The 19,930-nt window shown below is 41.1% G+C and overlaps 1 protein-coding gene across 1 annotated transcript in view; it reads left to right on the top strand.

Moving 5' to 3' along the window:
• Positions 1 to 6,083: 6,083 nt before the first annotated feature.
• PLD5 (phospholipase D family, member 5) overlaps positions 6,084 to 19,930 on the top strand; it is a 296,287-nt gene continuing 282,440 nt past the window's right edge. Inside the window, exon 1 of the mRNA XM_012644361.1 lies at positions 6,084 to 6,482. Coding sequence (XP_012499815.1) covers positions 6,294 to 6,482 — 189 coding nt within the window. The 5' untranslated portion in view covers positions 6,084 to 6,293. The remainder of the gene's footprint in view (positions 6,483 to 19,930) is intronic.

Genomic DNA, 19,930 nt, shown 5'->3' with positions numbered 1-19,930 from the left:
TTCATGACAGATTAACTAATTCTTAATCTATTATTTATACTCTGCCTATATTAAGAACAGCCATTGGAGCAGATTAAGGTAAAAACAAAGACTAGAAGAATAACATCATTAAGATGAGGGTAAAGAACTAGAACCACATAATCAAGAGGGTACAGGAGAAATCATTGACCTACAAAACCTATAACCAAGGACAGTTACAGCAACTGAGCATAAAAATGAACTCTGAGCTTTGTGAATTTCATTGTTGGGATATAAATATGTCACATTCTGAGTTCAAAAGATATTGTAAAATGTACAGAAGCCATCAGTAGTGATCTTGGACAAGCATTGAGGTGGTGCATATTGGTTTATATTTGCTTAAGTGATTTACTATAGAAAAAATTTACCCCAGTTGTCAGCCATACCGAAGATCTCTAAAGAGTCAGTAAATTCCTCTTCAGCATATGATATTTATGTACAAAAATACTATCAATGGGTTCTTTAAAAAGAACACAAAGTAAAAGAAAGCCATGACAACTATTACAGTTAAAGTCCATTTTACCTGGGTGCCCAAATGCAGTAAATACACATTATTCTCATAGCATTTGATTTAAAGCTAGATTTCAGTTTTGAGAATGTAGAGATCAGTAAGAATTATATTGTCATCAGATATTTCCTCTTTTTACTTTTGAGTTGGACATACTTAATGCTCCGGTACCATGAATGGTACATAAAAGATCATCCCAGATAATCAAAGCAGAATTTAAACTATCAGGGCGATTTTGAAATATTATTTCATAGTTCTAAGGCTATGGCACAAAGGCCAAATGAAGTGCTAATTTAGGCAATTGTCTTATTAATTTAATTATTAAATTAAGTATGAGTTAGGAGAATTCAGATTTTTTGTTTTTCAGCAGAAGCTTTTAGTTGTGCTAAACTGTTTCCAATATCCTATTTATTTATTTATTATTTTTAGAAGAGCCATTGTCTCATTCTCTGTGTTGATGTGATGGCTCTGTCCAGTGCTTCACTGCGAAGCCAAACTTCGTGACCAAACCACAGCAGCATGACAGATTCAACTAGGTAAAGCAGCTTGGTCCAGTCCTCCACTGTTGGTTGATTGTCAACTGAGCTGACGCTAGAATCAGGACAATACTATATGATTTGGTTCTTGAGAAAATACAATGGGAGCTTCTGTGTGACGGTATAAACTCACTGGATCAGGGTTGCACCGTGGGGGCTACTGGACCTCTCCCACTACTCCCCAGTTCTCTCAGGTCACTGTAGGGCTCTCGGCCCAGAAGAGATGCAAAGCACCCAAGCAAGGCCAGGGAGTTCGGTGTTTTGAAAAGGCATTTAGAGTTGAGCCATCCTGAGTTCCGGCCACCATGTTGCCTCTTGTTCCTTGTGTCTCTTGGACAAGTTACTCTTTCTGGGTCTCTGTTTCCTCATCTGTAACGGGGATGGTTCTGTTTCTTTTGCAGGGTTTTATAAGAAACAAATGATACAATACCTTTGATGACCAGCCAACACAGTAACTGGAGTAGGTGCTCAAAAAATTAGAATTGTTAGCCTAAAATAAGTTTGTACATAGAGAAATTCACTTTATTAAAAATTGAACATAACATTTTGAAAACTCTCATTGCCATCTTATAGCTAGTCAATAATAACTACCTGACTAAAGAAAATCCTGTAGCATAGAAGACCCTTGTCAGAGAGTAATGTACCTTTTAATACTTGCATATCCTTTCAGGAAACATTTTAATTCTGGGACTAATTTTGTTCTAATGGTATTACATTATTCAATTTTTCTACAGAAATAATCTTATAATTAACATGTTGTTAGAAAAGTTATGCTTTTTCTTTTTTTTTTTTTTTTTTGAGACAGAGTCTCACTCTGTTGCCCCTGCTAGAGTGCCGTGGTGTCAGCCTAGCTCACAGCAACCTCAAACTCCTGGGCTCAAGCGATCCCCCTGCCTCAGCCTCCCGAGTAACTGGGACTACAGGCATGTGCCACCATGCCCGGCTAATTTTTTCTATATATTTTTTAGTTGTCCAATTAATTTCTTTCTAGTTTTAGTAGAGACGGGGTCTCGCTCTTGCTCAGGCTGGTTTCGAACTCCTGAGCTCAAACAATCCTCCCGCCTTGGCCTCCCAGAGTGCTAGGATTACAGGCGTGAGCCACCACGCCTGGCCAAGTTATGCTTTTTTAATTACTGCATCTATGTCTTGATAACAAAGAATAGAGCTATTCTTGAGTCAATGTTTTAATATGGTCTTGTATAGTGTAAGAGTAATTAAGAAGGACATAATTCAGACTGTTAGGGAAGGTCTAATTATCGAAATGTTTTATTCATCAATAATAAACCTTTGACAAAACCTAGTAATACTTGGTAAAAGTACACAGGTGAAAAATAAAACATGTAATTACTAAGAGGTATTCATGCAACATTTTTTGATCAGGTGGTGAAAAAAGAAAAGTCCTTTATTTAGTCAATGAAACTGGTTTTTAGACCAGACAATGTGACTTAATAGACACATGGCTTTGGGCAGATCATTTAACCTTCGTGAGCTTCGGTTTCTTCCTTTTGAAAAATGGAGTTGGTGGCAACTACCAAGACTACTTTCAGACAATTTTTCCATGAAGTAAATGTAATACATGCTACTAATGTAAATATTATGGAAATGTGAGATACTATTTTTATTATGAAATGTTTCATAAAATACTCCCAGTTACTTCTCGTTATTTTTAGTCTTAAGTTTCAAGACAATACAAAAATGCATAATTCAGACAATATTAACAATTCCTGGTCAATGATATCTGTTAAGTTTAGGTTTGAAATCAATAGATATTGATGGCTCATATGTCTTTTACTTGAATATTCTATATAGTTTGAAGGTATTATATAACATACCAATAGCAACTTAGGTAAAATATTTAGAATAAACGTAAACATCAATGAGATGCAAATTTGTAGCTAAGTGCAGTTTCTGTAATTATAAGCAATCAAGATTAACACCAATGAAAATGATAACTTATTAGAATAATTTAAGGAAAATTTCTCTTGTATTATATCATTTCATCCTATAGTAATCATTGGAGGTAGCAATGATTATTTCCCATTTATTGGATGAACTTGGAGGCTATGGAAATGAAATGAAAATCAAGAAATTCACAACCGAGTGATTAAACAATCTGGTCCTACAATGTAGATATTTTAATGTGAAATCCAGTGCTTTTCAAGATAAAGCAGCAAAAATGTATTGTGAAACATTAGCACCCATTCAGTTATTTATTCACCATGGCTTATGGGGTGTCCATTATGTGTAAGTCTCTATCAGCATAGTAAAGAATCAGGAATGGTCCCAGCTCCCAAGAGCCAATGGACTAGTAGGACAGATAATTCATAACACCTCTACTGTATCCAGAAAATGTAAGGGCTATGAAAATGTGCAGGAAAAGTGTTATGGGAGTTAATTTATACATTCAATAATATTTATACATTTCAATAATATTTTTGGTGCTACATTCACATATTGTAATTGGCCATGTTCAGAAATACTATTTTTCTTCCCTATAACAGTTTGAATTGAGTTCAATTTTATATAAAATGTTCTGCTGAAGGTCAACAAACAAGTTCCATATTACTGTCATAAATAATGAACTTGGACAAGAATCCAACACAGCAAAAAATCGTGGATAAGACTTCATGAAGGTTTATTTGAACTTGTTGGGTCCATTTTAATGTCAGCCACTATATACTAAGGAGGTTACATACAAAACAGTAAAAATTTACACTTTGATATTTTTGATCATAACAAACATTATCTATGAATTGATTATAACACTCATTTCAGTAGTTTGCTGTAACATATATGCTATCAGTGTACTCTTTTCCAAAAATGAAGATGGTAGTAACTACTATGGTGTTTTCCCCTATAAAGGCATAGTTACAAAAAATATCTATGTAATTTGAAAACCTGGCTCAATATGGAAACCATTTGTTTAAATGCTTCTATAGTAGAACAGTTCATTATTATCCCGAATTGGATATCTTTCACTTTTCAAGGTTTGCATATATCACATTACCTTCAGTATAATCTCATAGAGCAAAAGCAGAGGTATTCTTTGCAGAAGGGCCATGGAGTCTTTATAACAACAATATTATAAAAGACTACATAATTGTTGATAGTCATTTAATTTGTGTGGTTATACTTGTTTTAAAAAAGCAAAAGCTGTGAAAGCTAAATTGCAAGAGTAAAAACTGGGAGACAGTGAATAGTAGGATAACTTGTAATAGTCAAAAATGGAAGATACTATAAAATGGAATGTATAGTGTTCACAGCCTTTTAAACCTGGCTCAAGTCCTTGTTTTGAAGTGTAATTTGTGCCTCAGTTCCCTCGCTGGAAAATGTGGTTAATAATATTTATCTTGCAGAATACCTGTTAGATTTAGAGCTAACCCACAGGTCGGGTAGATATTATACAACACAATTCAGCTCCTAAGAAAAACAATTAATAGCATGACCAAAACATACGTATGCTCTACTTGTATTTAGTTGCTTCATCTCCATATTTCAATACATTTTACAATACATTCTTTTTGCAATACATTCCTTTAAAATGGAGACTGTGAAAAGACATGAGACACAATCCCTGTCTTCACAAAAGTTTGTCAAATTCCAATCCAGAATTTCTTTAAAACCATCATCCAAGCAGGACAGTTCCTGGGAACAGTTCTGCCAAAGGCTAGAGAGACTTCGGTTTACTTTGCAGCACCCCGCTCGCTCATCAAAATCCCCAGTATATTTCTCAAGCTTTCGTACACTGCCCAAGCTTTTACACGGACCGGAGAAACCCTTACCACTAGGTGTTGTTTAGCTTTCCAATAAAACGAAAAACTGTTGCGAGATGTTGACTGACTCCAAAGAAAACAAAAGATAAAGAGATTTACGACTTGATTGGTAACATGCCACCTTATTTCTAATAATCATCAGGCTTGGCTGTTTTAGAACGGGCCCCTGGGAGGGAAAGCAGGTGTCAAAGGCCTGTGGGGGGCGGGGCTGGGAGTAGGGGGGAGTAAACCTGGTCCTAGGGGCCTAAAAACAGAAAAGAAACAACTGCACAGTTGTGTACGCCATGCACACCTAATGGACAGTCCAGGCACAGGCCGAGCGTTGTAGAGGAGCCTGGGTCCCTCTCCCAGGATGGGAGGGGGCGGAGTGTGCGGCCTCTGGGAGCCTCCTTCCATGTAGACACGGAGGGCTGGAGCAGCGGGTGCAGCCAGCCTGCGGCCGAGCTACTGTCTCCGGGCGCAGTTGCATCGCTGCACCCTCGGGTGAAAGTAGCGTGCAAGGCTCAAGACAACACATGTCCTCCGGGCCATTTTCTGGGGCGTGCTGGGCATCCTCTGGTCTGAGTCCCTTGGGGTGGGACAAATGGGCTCTCGAGGTGGAAGTTAGCAGAACTTCGGGAATGAGGAGTGTAAAGCCCAGCGAGGCGGAGGCGGGGTGCGGGGGCGCCGCGGGGCGCGAGTGGGGGAGGGGCGGAGGTGGGTTCTGAGCGCCTCTCTCCGGAGCAGTCCCCGCACTCAGCCAGCGGGAGGACGGAGGCGCGGAGACGGCGCTCACTTCTCCGCTTGCTCCTCGGCTTTCCAGTGAAGATGGGCGAAGGAGAGGTGTAGCGGGCTTGGGGAAAGGCGCGTCCGCTGCGGGAGCCCCCCGCCCGGCTTGGGCGCGGCGGGCGGGGCGGCGGCCGGACTCGTGGCCCTCGGCCCCGCGGCGGGCGGCAGCGGCGGCTCTTGACTGCACCAACCTGCGGGCGCGGGCTGGCTGGGCGAGCGGCGGCCCCTCCCACCGCACCCCACCCGCGCGGCCGCCGCCGCCCGCCTGCCCGGGAGCCGGCCCGGGTCCCAGTCGGTGCCGCAGGGAGCCGGCGAGCGCAGCGCCCGCCCGGGACCGCAGCAGCCGGGCGACGTCGCGGCCACAGCTGCCGCACCGGGCACTTCTGCTCCCTGGAACAGGCTCCCCTCCCTCCCTGTTTCCCTCTTGTCTGCCTCCCCATCGGTCCCCACTCCTCCTCCCCCAGCCCCGACGCCGCCCTCCCTCCCTCCGCGCCTGTCCTCCCGCGAACGCCCCCTCCCGCCTGGCCGCGCGCTCCCCGCCGGCGCTCGGCACCCCGCGCTCCCCGCTCCCGCTGGCTCCTCCGGCTCCTGCTCCAGCTCCCGCTCGGCCTCCGCGCGCCCTGGGCCCCCGGCTCCCCGCGCGCCCATCCCGAGCCCGCTGCGCGCCGGCCGCCGCCTGGTCATGTCAGGATGGAGATCCGGCAGCACGAGTGGCTCTCAGCCTCCCCCCACGAGGGCTTCGAGCAGATGAGGCTCAAAAGCCGCCCCAAGGAGCCCGCGCCGAGCCTGACCCGAGTGGGCGCGAACTTCTACAGCAGCGTCAAGCAGCAGGACTACAGCGCCAGCGTCTGGCTCCGGAGGAAAGACAAGCTAGAGCATGTAAGGGCGGCTCGCTCCCTGGGGCCTCGGCCGGGCACCTGCCGCACGCACCCTGCCCGCGGTGGTGACAGGAGCGCGCGGGGTGCGGGGTCCGGGCAGGCGTCCGCGGCCTCCGTCCGACCCGGGGCTTCTCCTTCTGCACTTTCTTGCTTTAACGACCGGGCAGAGGGGAGGGGAGGGGAGGGGAGGTTCTCTTTCAGGCACCGCCTGGCCCCTGCTCACCCGGACCTCTCCACCGACGTCACCCTGCGGGGTTCATTTGCACTGTGTTCTTGGGGTGCCTGTGCGGGATGAGCGAGAAGTGCGGGTGCCACAAGCGTGGCTTAGAGCAACCCGGCGTTGCACGGTAGTGGGCTTTAGAGGGGCGTTTGCCTGGGTCTTTGGGAGCTATTTTACTCAGCCCAGAAACTAAAAAATTAGCGAAGCCGTAAAGTTGGCGCCGCTGGCGACCTGGCCTGGGCCGGTGCACAAGCCATTAGAGTTTTCTGCCGAGTGTCCGCTGGGATGCGCAGTTGGCGATCCTCTCTACTTGAGCCCAACTGGGGAGAGATCTGAGCGTTGCAAGGAGAAAGGCTAAAGAACGGGCGAGCGGCTCGCCCGGCTCCCCAGGAACCCGCCAGTCTGCAGGGTGGGAGCCGCGAGCGGGGACCTGCACTTCCAGTAAGTGCGGACTTCACGCAAAGCGTTGTTGGCTGTGGGGTTGAGCCAGTAAGGCTTGCCATTCTGAAAGGAAAAAGCCCTTCTAAAAAGGTGTTTAGTGCATCCACAGTTTCAAATCTGACCCATCAGCGTCGTCTTCACCAAATGTTAAAATTAAACTAGGAGAATTATCTCAAGAGTGCAGCACAACTAGCTAAGGAGAAGATGCTGTTTCTTCCTGCGGAGCTGCGCAATCCAAATCGAGTCTGTTAGTGAAATGTGGAGGTTTCCTTGTATTTGGGTCAGGACTCCAATAATGATAAAATGAAGATAAGACCGAGAACTCCTGGAACTCAGACATCTCTAACCACTGCCCCGTCCTGAGCCCAATCCGCCCCCCAAGAGCTACTCCGGGGCTTTGCAGCGCCAATGGGCTTGCCAAGAGGAAGCATGCGAAGGGATGTTTCTCTATTAGGATCTGAAAGGAAGATCTGTGCCTTTTTTCTGAGGGCCTGTTGGAATCATTAAAAGCTCTAATATAAAGCTTTGAGTTGGATGATAGGCTCTGTCTCGTGTGTGGAGAGCCCTTTGCTAATGTCTCAAGGATGCTTTGGGTCCTTAAGACCATGGAAGCAATTGAAGGAGGTTTCTAGGATGGCAAGTTGTTTGAAAGGCAACAGTGTGCAAATGCACACTCCAGAATTAGTGAAGGGACTGGTTGGTGTTAATTAGTTTAAAGGGGGCGAATAGCATCTTCCTGTAGTTTGGCTCTTGATGTTGTGGATTTTAGTACTGGGGAAAATGGTCTAGCCTTAGAATAATGATAGAACATAGCTTCATTTTAGTTTCACTCTGAATGTGTGTTCATTTATAGCTTGTGCTTTTAGCTGATCTATTTCCATTATTCTCTTACTGAAAATCAATAGTGCAACCTTCTGTGACTATGTCTTCTTGAGTCACCAAGGCTGCAACGCATTACACTTAAATGCTGCCTCACTTTTGGATTTTCATTGAAAGTATCAAGTCATACCATGTGGGCTGTGGCAGGCTCACCTTTCCGCATGAGTATAGGACGCTCAGATTCTCCTAAGGATTGGAGCTCAAGGAAAGGAAGATCTGGTTGTTTGAAAGCATGTGAGCATCTATGCTTTCCTCTTCACTCAGATACTCCAAAAGAGAGCACTGCATTTATTAAAAAAACAAACAAACAAAACAATCACCTCATTTGTTATTTAAATCAGTGTAGCATAGCACTTGTTTTGCTTTCTCAACTACATTTCATGATAGATGTATATTCTGTTCTGATGTTTTCCTCTCTACCTTCTTTCAATTGGAAAAGGGACTGCTTCAAGTGAATTTTTTGGTGCTATTCTTTTGCTTCTTTTGAAACATTCACAAGCATTTCTAATGAATTAATATTTATGAAAGTGCTATGAAAAATTAAATTAGTATAAAAATGTAAATTTTATTTGAATTCAAGCACTGGGTGATTATAATATATGACGTGTTGCATACACTGTGATGTTTCAGGTAGTTTGATGTTAATTTCTAATTCGGTATTTTAGATTTTAAAAACCTACGACAAATGTAACCTGGTATATCATTGCTACAGAAAGCATGAAAGTGTAGACTTCATTATAGACAACATTCTGAGCACATGTGGTACCTTCTAGTTCAAATGTTGCAGGTATTAGGATGAGTGTGTCATATGAAATTCCAAGGTGATGTATTGTAGTTTAAAAGCACCCTTCTGATCCGTCTAATCAAATGGATGGCTACCGTTTTTATTATATTGAAAAAATGAATTAATAATTACGATGGAGATCATATGCCTGAAAACAGCCTACTCAGTTATTTTGCTGGCGCTTTAAAAGCCAATCTAAGTATTAAGGTAATAAATAAGTTATGACTTCAGATGACACATGTATTTGGTCATCGCAATAACGGAATTCCCTGAAATGAAATGTGGCAGTGTGTGGACTCTGTCCAGACTTCAGAGGGATGAATTAATCTGAAAGTCAATAATGCATTGTAAAATGGACAGCTAAAGAATATATTTCCACCCACTTTGCTAAAAGGAAGAATAATTTATCTCTCCTTTTCTAGCTTAAAGGATATTGTACTAATCCCAAGGTTGGACAAAAGAAAAGTGACATGAATTGATTGATGCTTGGGATACTTTCAATCAGTCTTTAAATTTGATTCCTATCACTGGTTGGTTGATACTTAAGATGAACACTTTATAAGGAAAAAATGTATGTAGGGAGTTTTTCCCCATTTCGAAATCATGATTAGAAGCCACAAGGAGGTTGTGTTTTGTACTATGAATTCTGGACTTTGAACTCCACCTGGAAATTTCATGAAAAAGTGAAATTGCTGGCCACGAACAGAATGTTGTCTTATTAGCTACAAATAAAGCTCTTCATTCTTAGAATCTTTTGCTTGCTATTCTGCCTCATAGTGCCTAGGGCTTTTGGAAGGCAATAGGCTTGGGAAACAATGGAAGTTTTATTCTTTGCAGGATCTTATATTTAATTAATTTAGGTGTAATGTAAAAGTAAAGGATTATTGTTGTGCCAAAGCAGGAGGAACAAGGAGCCACTCCCCCACCTCCCTAATTCACCCCTGCTTTCCCAGCCCTCCCTGTGGCTGGATCACTTTGTGGGGGGAGCCATTTAATAGAGTGTGTAAGGCTGATGTCCTTTGGTGCTATCTGCCCTTTTTGAACTTTTTCATTTTTAAAGGGGGAGAAATGCAGGGGCTGCTCTGTTCAGTTGCTTGGCTTTATGCCAGTTGTATTGCATTGATGTTTCCTGGTGCTATTTATGGAGATGAGGATGCCTTATTTTCTCTCCCGCTTATTAAATTGGCTCTTGCCAAAGTATGGTTAGAAGTAGGGCCTCTAGTTAGGCAGACCTGGGTTTAGACTTTGACTCCATTTTTTATTAACTCTGTGACCTTAGGCAAAGGGCTCACAGTCACCAGGGTGCACATCCACATTCCTCCTTAAAGAAGTTGCAGGTTTGCCATGATGAAGCAAGACAATCCATGTCTGTACTGCAGAAGTAGTCTCCAAACATCAGGTGCTCAACACCACAAAAATGGGTCTTTCCCTCACACCTCTCTCGGTGCTGGTTGGCTGGGGGCTCTCCTCATCTTAGTTGTCCTGCCTGATGGAAGATCTGTCTTGATACTTGTTTTCCTCCAGCTAAAGGAAGATTAGAGAATCACGTAATGGCTCTCAGTGCTTGTACGCAGAAATGATACATCCATATGACTCATGTTTATTGGCTAAAGAAAGGTTCCTAGCCATGGTCACTTCAGAGGAGGTGGGGAAGGGTGATCCAATCAAGACCCAGAAGGAAGAGAAAGAGAACATTCAAGACCAGCCCCTGTGAGGACCACTGCACATAGCACAGTGTTTGGCCTATGTTATTAATAAATGCTCAACACAGTATGGATGGGTGTAATTGCACTTCTCCGGTGCTGCCTGGCTCTCTGGCTGAGCCCTCCCACTCCCCGCAGAGAGCTTCCAGACTTTACATTTGAGATCAGCCTGCCTGCATTACAGTCCTGGACCCAAAGTATATGGGTCCTTTGGCCAGCAAGGCCAGCTCACCGTCTTGGCCCGTTATTCTGTTTCTTTGCCTGGCTTCCACTCCATCCTCTGGGGGCCTGACTCTTCCTGGCCAGTGGACCCTGGCTTGCTCCCTGCCTAGCCATTCTGAGGCTGACTCTCCTGGTTCTCACTCTTTTAGCTGGTCCCCCACCCCTGCAGCAGAGACCAGCTCTCCTTGCCCCATCTCCAAACCGTTTCCCTTCCCAGCCTGTGATGGTGGAATTAAGTCAAGCAGTATTTCATTTGGCTCAGAAACCCTATTTAAAAATGGAAAGAGAAAGCAAAAGAGAGAATTAGTAAAGAGTAAAAGAGGAATCCTTAATGTTCACACTTGTAGTGAGCCATAGTATCTTGGTTTATTTAGTAAGTGCCTCACACTTAAAAAAAAAAAAAAAGAAAAGATCATTTTAGCTGGGTGTGGTGGCTCAGGCCTGTAATCCTAGCACTCCGGGAGTCCGAGGTGGGAGGATCACTTGAGCCCAGGAGTTTGAGACCAGCCTGAGCAACACAGTGAGACCCCACCTCTGAAAAAAAAAAAAAAAGAAAGAAAGAAAAATCAGCTGGGTGTGGTGGCGCATGCCAGCTACTCAGGAGTCTGAGGCAGGAGGATCCCTTGAGCCAGGAGTTTGAGGTTTCAATGAGCTATGATGATGCCACTGCACTCTAGCTTGGGAGACAGAGTGAGAACTTACCTCAAAAAAAAAATTGTTTCCTCTAAGTGTGAATTTGCACCTATTTAAATACAGTTTATATTACCAGTGAATAGTAAATAAATGCCATGAACACACTTGCTTCCTGGAATAAATTATTCACATGATGAGCAAAGAATAAATGGATTAGAGCAAACTTGGTCACAGTGGTCTGGGCTCATATCATGCAATGCCATTTTTGTCCCACAGAGCAGATCCGCCAAAGTACAATACCCCACAGAGTATCAGTAAAGCGCTGAAAGACAAAGTTCAACCTAAGGCAATGAATCTTTAAAATGTTCTATTAAAAATCAAACAAATAAACAGTCCAGGAAATGCTTAAGAGCATTAATATTTAGCAGGATGATTTCCTGTGATTTTAGATGTACAAAGCAGAGAAGCTCTAGGCTGAGGCGGGATTCTCTGCATCTCTAACTCATCAATCAAGAAATGAAAGCTTCGGTGTGTTGTGAGTGTCTTCTAATGGATCTCTGTCGTGTCCATTATTGTACCAGGCGCTACTACATTTAACGTATATTTAACTATAGTAAATGGACTCCTCTCACTGTGGATCAACACTGCACTTTGTTTTGAAGAATCTGGTTTCCTTGTAACATAACCATAGTCAGTGACATACCATATTTAATGTATTTAATTTGAGAAGGTGAAGATTATTGGACTTAAGATTTCGTTTTCTTCCCTTCTTCCATATAATAGTCACATACCAATTTCTGGCTAGTTTCTCTAAAAGCTTTTACTTCTCTTTACAGACTTCTGTATCCATCTCAGATTTTAACCTACATAACAGATTTTAGTTCTTCTATTTTAGCTCTAAAGATCAAGAAATCTGATGAATCTTTCAACTTCTGGGACATGGCAGTAGCTGTAATATGTTATGTTTTCATATTGAATTGACTGATAGGTGGTATATGGAGGTGGCAAGATCTTACACTAGGAATGTTGCTTAAATTGTATATATTGAGGACTTTAAAGGTACCAAATTACCCAAGATTCGTACCGCACAGATGATGCTGTGCAAGTTCAGAGTATAACATAAATGTTGAGGTTCAATTGAAATGTCAGACTGGTTGTTAAGAGACAAACCTTTTAACCAAAAGAAGTACATTTAAATTTTTTTCTCAGAAACATGGAAAAATGAGCCAAATTTCTGAAATCACAAATCTAGCCCTTAAGAAGGATTTAAATGAAGAATATGGCAAACTTTCCCAGGTAGACTTATCTACATTGGAAAGTCTCACTGCTGCGGAACATATGAAGTGGACCAAAATTGAACTGCTTGACTGGGTATCATTGGACTGGATGTCATAGCCACTGGGTGGTAAATATGTTTTTTTATTCTCCAAAATAGACAGTGAGCCTTGTGAACATAGCGTTTCTTTGACTGGAGCTGTTATTGTGCTCCCTCCAATAAGTTGTTAGGTCCATCAACAACATTAGGAGTTAAGTTGAGAAGATGGGACTGGTTGACATAAAAAAGTTAAGAAGATCGGACTCGTTAACCAAAAAAAGCACCAACCAGCAAACTCGTCAGTCAACAGATAATTTACTTGAGAGTGCCTTTAATGTCAAAGACACTGTGTTAGGAGCCTGTGAGAACTTTAATTCAATAAGTGTTTGTTTGATATATACTCTGTTGCAAATAGTGGAGAATATATAAAGATCAGAGCAGGGTCCCTTCTCTTAAAATGTTTACAGTTTTATAAATATATTTACAGTATGAGTACAGTGTTATTAACTATACAGAAAAATGCAGTGTTCATATACTATGAACACTGCCTTCAAGGAACCCATTGTTTAGACGAAGATAAAGTACAGTTAAAAAATGAGTGATGAATACTGTCATGTAATGATAATGTATCATAAAAAGTTCAATTTGTGCCAGTAATGCAAAGTTGATACGAAATTTTAAAATCAATTAATGTAGTTTGTCATATTAATAGAATAAAAGAGCAAACTCATATGAATATCTCAATAGGTAAAGAAAAAACATTTGATAAAATTATTTAACCATATATAATAAAATTATCAGTGACCTAGAAATAAAAGCAACCTTTGTTATTCTGATAAAGGATTTCTTTAAAAAGAATCACAGTTAATGGTGAAAGTGAAAAATTATCTGCATAAATTGTGGGACAGAGGTGTTCACTATTATCACTTCCATTCAGCGTTATACAGGAAGTCATAGACAATACAATAAGCCAAGAAACAGAAATAAAAAATATAAAAATTGAAAAAGAAGTAATCACATTGTTATTATTAGCAGATGATATGGTTCTGTACATTAGAAAATACAAAATAAACTACAGATATACTTAATTAATTAATAATGTCCCTGGATTTATCAGGGCCTCCGGATACAAAGTCAATATGCAAAATTAAGTTAGAAAAAATAAAACTAAAAACCATTACCATTTACATTAGCATAAAATATCAAATACTTAGGAAAAAATCCAATAAAAGCTGATAGAATCTCTTTCTAATTCTCCCTGAGATTGATCAGCCATTTGTAGATTAGATGAAATTTCAATTAAAATCCCAACAGGTTTGTGTGTGTGTGTGTGTGTGTGTGTGTGTGTGTATTGAAAAATGATTCTAAAACTTATATGAAAATGCAAAGGGCCAAGAATAGCCAAGACAATCTTGATGATGAAGAGCAAAGTTAGACTGCTTCCAGATATCAAAACTTACTGTAAAGCTACATGAGTTAAAGCAGTGTGGTATTGGTGCAAGGGTAAACAAATACATCAGTTGACAGACTAGAAAGTGTAGCAAAAAGACCTGTGCACATACAGGTACTTGATTTATGACAAAAGTGACACTGAAGTGCAGTGGGAAAGACATAGTCTTTTCAAAAAACAGGTGCTGAGTCAGTTGTATTTCTGTACTTAAAAATGGATCCTGATTTATTTTTTACACCATCCACAAAAATTCGTTTAGTGTGGGTCATAGACTTAAATTGGAAAGAGAAACAATGAGGTTTCCAGAAAAAAATAATAAAAAATCTTTTTAGCTTGGACTAGTTTTAATAATCCCAATTAGTTAAGAATAATAAACTGGGCTATATTAAAACTAAGTACTTTTGTCTATAAAAGATTCTATTAAAAGGAAGAAAGAAAAGTTACAAAGTAGGATATATTTTCAACACACACTCTGAACAATGGGTTTTTATCTAGAATATATAAAGAGTACCTATAAATCAATAAGAAAAAGATAAACGGTCCAACAGAAAAGTGAAGAAGACACTTGAACAGGAACTTCACAGAAGAGGATATCTAAATGGCCACTGGGACATGAAAGGGTGCTCAATGTCATAGGCATCAAGGGAATCCAAAGTTAAAACAAAATCATACACCATTATACAGCCACCAGAATGGCTGAAATTAAAGTGATTGGCAGTGATCAAGGTGTTGATGAAAGTGAGGAACATCTAAAGCTCTCATAACTTCTGGTAGGACTGTAATTCATAGAGCCGCTTTAGAAACCTGTTTGTAGTATCTACTAAATTGAACTATTTCTGTATCTTTTGACCAATAGAATTTAAATTCCATGTATATATCAAAGGTGTGCTCATGTCAACCAAAGATGTATACACAAATGATTAATGAAGCATTATTTTAGTTGTTCACAACAGTATGCATCACGAATATCCAACCATAGTTGAATGGATGATATATTGTAATTTATTCATACAATGTCATACATTAACCAGTGAAAAAGGATTATATGTGTGTATCTACTGCACATGTGTCCACCAATGTGGATGATTCTCTCAGACATAGTAATGAGTGAGAGAAGACATAGCATGATTCCATTTATGTGAAAAAACAGGCAAAGCTAAATTATTGAGATAGAACTCAGAATTGATTACCTTTGAGGGTAAAATGGGCATGAGGGAGATTTCTGGGCAGCCAGTAGTGTACTAGCTCTATTTTTAGGCAGTATTTACAAAGTACACATTTACAGAGCCATGCTTGCAAGTTTTGCACACTTTATGTGTATCATATATAAATGGCAGTTTATAAAAAATATGCTTTCTGCTGATTTCTGTCTATTCCTCTTCAGACTCTATGCTTCTCCCATTCTACTCTCTCTAACCCATTGGCCTTGGGCCATCATGCCTTCGTCACTGTTGTCTTCACATGGGCGGCTCCTGCATGTCACCTCTCCCGGTATGGCTTCCTGGGTCCTTCTCTCTCCTTCCCTCACCATCTAATGTAGGCTACCTTCCATGTTACCCCATTGCAAATATTACACTGTATTCTAGTTGAATGCCTATTTGCCTTTCCCACTGGACTGTTCACTCTTTAATAAATTCTTACGGAGTTCCCTCCAGGAGCAATTGTGACCTCCTTGATTCGGAGACCTTAATTCACTCCTTGTTCAAAGAAGGTGGTCAGGGAAGGCTTCATTCTGGTGGTGGTTTGTACTGGGCTTAAGACCCAAGGAAGAAGAGCTGCTGGTTGTAGGGCTCATCTGAACCTAGACTTTTGAGTAGAACTTGGGCAGCAAAAAGCCTGTTTGGAAGACCAGTGATTTAACAAGTGTGATTGCAGGACAGAATTTGTTCAAGGGAGTGTTGGGTGTGAAAACACCCATAATGGTAGATTAGTGGGCTTGGGGACTTTGATGACGTTGGGTTTTATTCTGTAAGCAAAGGGGAGATATTTGAAAAGACGCTTTATTTGGAAAGTACAAGTTTCAAAAAATCTGGTTGTATGTAGTGTTGAGGAACAAGAGTCTGGAACTGGGGAGACCAGCGTAAAGTCTCTTTTAGTGATCCATATGGGAACTGCCAAGGAAGTGGCGAGAAGGTGGTGGAAGCAGAAAAAAATGAGGAGGCATAGATGCAAGAAGTATTGTAAAATGAGAATTCACAGGACTTGCTGCTGGATTGGATGTGGGGAGTCTGAGCAAGCTCATTTATTCAGCAAACATTTATTGAGTGCCAGGGATGTGCCAAAAACTGATTGGCATGCTGGATACAAAAATGAACAGGGAAAATTCCCAAAACTCCTTGAGAGTTGGAATTCTGCCCTCTTCCTCTTTGTATCTCTGACTCAAGCCATTATTATTGTCTTAATTCATGAGAATTAAGTGATCATAATTATTAACAAACATTCCAATACCTGCTATCTACAAGAAACTGAGCTTCAGGTTTTGGAAGATTCGAATGTATATGATTGTACCTTTGACTTCAGGTTACTTATGATATAGTTGTCCTTCAAGACTCAACTTACATGTTATCAACTTTAAACCTACAGCCTGGTGGGTGTCCCACCTATCGGTCCCGTAACGTCACGGGTAGGCATCTGTTATAGCATTTAACACGATTTCTTTTTAAATTTTCTGATTAACTGTCTATTTGCTGTCCTCAATGGAAAGTTTGAGGGCAACAATGATGTCTTATTCATAACAGTGTGCTCTTAATGCCCAGCGTAGTGCCTGGTAGACACCCAATATTGATTAACTTGATTATTGAAAGAGTGAGTGAATGAATGAATGAATATGTGCTGAGTGAGGCAGCACATAGATACTTGAGTGAAAGAATAAGGTGGCGTGTGCTATTAAATACTTGCAGACAGTAAATGCAATGAGAACTCAGTGGAAAGAAACGTGAGAAGCACCATGAGAAATTACCAAAGAGGCATTTGTGGGATTATGATTAAATGTCCGATGGAGAAGATAATTGACAAGACTGCATCTAAACCATACTGCAGGTTAAAATTCCATCAATTTCTTTTAAGACTTGGGAAGTGGGAGTTTCACAGCCACTTTAGTCTAATATCTAATGTTATTGTTTATAGTGGACTATTTTGGAGGTTTTAATTTCCATACATCTAAGTTTTAATTAATCAAGAGGAGAACATTAACTTTTTGAATTTTCCGTGAGTACTTTGGTCTGACTTGTTGCCCTGCCTAAATCTGCTGGTTCATTATTTAGCTCCTGTCCTGCTCTGGCTGAGTACACTTCCTCAGAGACTGCAAGACAGTGCAGCAGGGAATGTGTCAAAACTGCCAAAGTCCCCCAAAGACCTGCCAGTCTTGATCATTAAGAATCTTCTACCATGACTTCCTGACTTGACTGTTCCAAACTTTTTCCCATTCCCTAAGATCTTGTTTTAATCCATAACGTGGGCACACATTGCTAAAAATCTGTCCTGTAAGATTCCTGATACATCTTTTTTTTAAAAATAAACTTTAATTTTGGAATAACTTTAGATTCACTTGGAAGTTGTAAAGATAGTACAAGCATTTCCTGTACACACCTCACCCAACTTTACTTTCTCCTAATGTGTTAACATCTCAACTTCAGGCTTTATTTGAATTTCATTAGCTTTTACATTAATATCCTTTTTCTGTTCCAGGACCCTATCAGGATAGTACATTGCATTTAGTTGTCATGTGTCCTTAGTCAGCTCTGGTCTGTGACAGTTTCCCAAGCTTTCCTCATTTTTCATGACCTTGACAGTTTTCAGGCATACTGGTCAGGGGTTTTGTAGGCTGTCCCTCACTCTGGGTTTCAGACTGAGATTATGGGTTTTTGGGAAGAACACCACAAAGCTGAAGTGCTCTTCCTATCACATCAAGTCAAGCTGTGTATGCTATCCACATGACATTTTTGATGATGCTAGTCTTTATAACTTGGTTAAAGTAGTGTGTGCCAGGTTTCTCCACTGTAAAGTTATTTTTTCCCTTTGCATACTCTGATTTTTAGAAGTGAGACATTAAGTCCCACATCCCCACATTCAACAGCTCTTGGACAGGGGAGTAGCTGCATTTATTATTTGTAATTCTTCATAAGAAGATTTATCTCTTCTCCCCTAATATCTATTTGTTCAACCTTTTCTTTGTGTCAGTAAAACTCTTGGATATTTATCTTATACTGCACGTATAATCCAATTCTATGTTATTTATTTTGTTCTTCAAACTGTTCCTGCTTTGGCGTAGAAGGTCTTTCAGGTGGGCTCCTGTGTCCCTTGGACATGTTCTTAAAGATGTTTTCTCATAAGTATATTGAAAAGGATGGTTCATTTTTAGTCTCAACTAAATACACTCTTTTTTTTAAAGAGACAGAGAGTCTTGTTCTGTTGCCCAGACTGCGTGATCATAGCTCACTGCCACCTTGAACTTCTGGGCTGAAGTGACCCTCCTGCTTCAGCCTCCTAGGTAGCTGGGACTACGGGTGTGGGCCATCACGCCTGGCTAATTTTTAATTTTTTTTTTTTATAAAGACAGGGTCTTGCTCTGTTGCCCAGGCCTGTATTGAATATGTGGGCTCAAGAGATCCTCCTGCCTTGGCCTCCCAAAGTACCGCGTCCACTCTTAAAAGGTTCTAAGATAAATACTTAGTCGTTTAACATATCCAGGAAAAACTCAATGCACACATTTTGATAAGGATGAAACATTTTCACTTGAACTTTCTATAAAACTCCAGAAATATTCTTAATTATAGCCCTGGCAAAGAATCTGGCATGCTAAGTGAGACAGTGACTTTATGTAGTATCCTAATGTAGTGTGTGTGTGCATGTGTGTGCACACATAGATGCACCTCTTTGTGCACACAGATGCTCTCATTTTCCCCCACCATTAGTGGTGTGGTCTGTTGTTGGAGAATTATATTCTGCACTTGGCATTAATAACTGTTCATATTCCCTGGTTCCTGATTTGGCATTATTTTCTTTTTTCATGCTTAGAATATTTGGCCTGTGTGTGGGAAAGGCTTCTTCCATCAGCAGCCATCATGGTTTTGTCTTCTCAGAGCAAAGATACTGTTGTCTGAGATTTCAAATCTCTTTCGAAAACTTACTGGGGAACTTTTCAACACCAGTCAGTTCATAGTAAGAAAACATCTACAAGCAGAACCAAGAAAAGATGGGTAAGAAGAGAAGGTAATATGGCGAGTGAGGCATGGAAATGGTTGGGAAGTGTAGCGCTCTAATGCTGACCCTGATTTTTTGGGGGTGCATTTCAGGAGTGTGAACACATGAAGAATGTACATTTGTCTCTGGAGTCCCCTGTCTCTCATTGCAAGGTTCTTCTTTTCCACTCCAGTCAGCTTGCATCCTCCTGTGCTGCTCCCAGCAAGCTTCCAACTAATTCCTGCTTTCACATCCTTCTTCATCCTAGTTACACCACGAATGTAGGCATGTTGGGTGCTTATTCGTGAGGATATTCCAGAAACCAGAAACCAGACCAGAAACCAGAAAAATGACATTAATTATCATTACGGTTTGGCTTTTTTCACTCTAGGAAATATTACGAAAATGAAATAATGACAAGACAGCAATCCCCAGGGTTTTGCTGGAAGTGGTTTATGAAAAGGAGTGCTTTATTGTCCCCTCTGCCCATTTTCTTTAACAAAAAACAAAGATGAATTGGAAGGCCAAATTCTCTCTGAGTGTAAAGGTGGAAGAAAGAAGGGCAGGTGCTCAGGGGCCTTGTGGAGCAGGTGCAATACACCACCTGATGACTGGCATTAA

The sequence above is a fragment of the Propithecus coquereli genome, unplaced genomic scaffold, assembly GCF_000956105.1.
Source record: "Propithecus coquereli isolate 6110/MARCELLA unplaced genomic scaffold, Pcoq_1.0 Scaffold210, whole genome shotgun sequence".
Classification (NCBI taxonomy): domain Eukaryota; kingdom Metazoa; phylum Chordata; class Mammalia; order Primates; family Indriidae; genus Propithecus; species Propithecus coquereli.
Note: the sequence above shows the minus strand (reverse complement) of the source record. Positions and strands in the feature narration are given on the sequence as shown.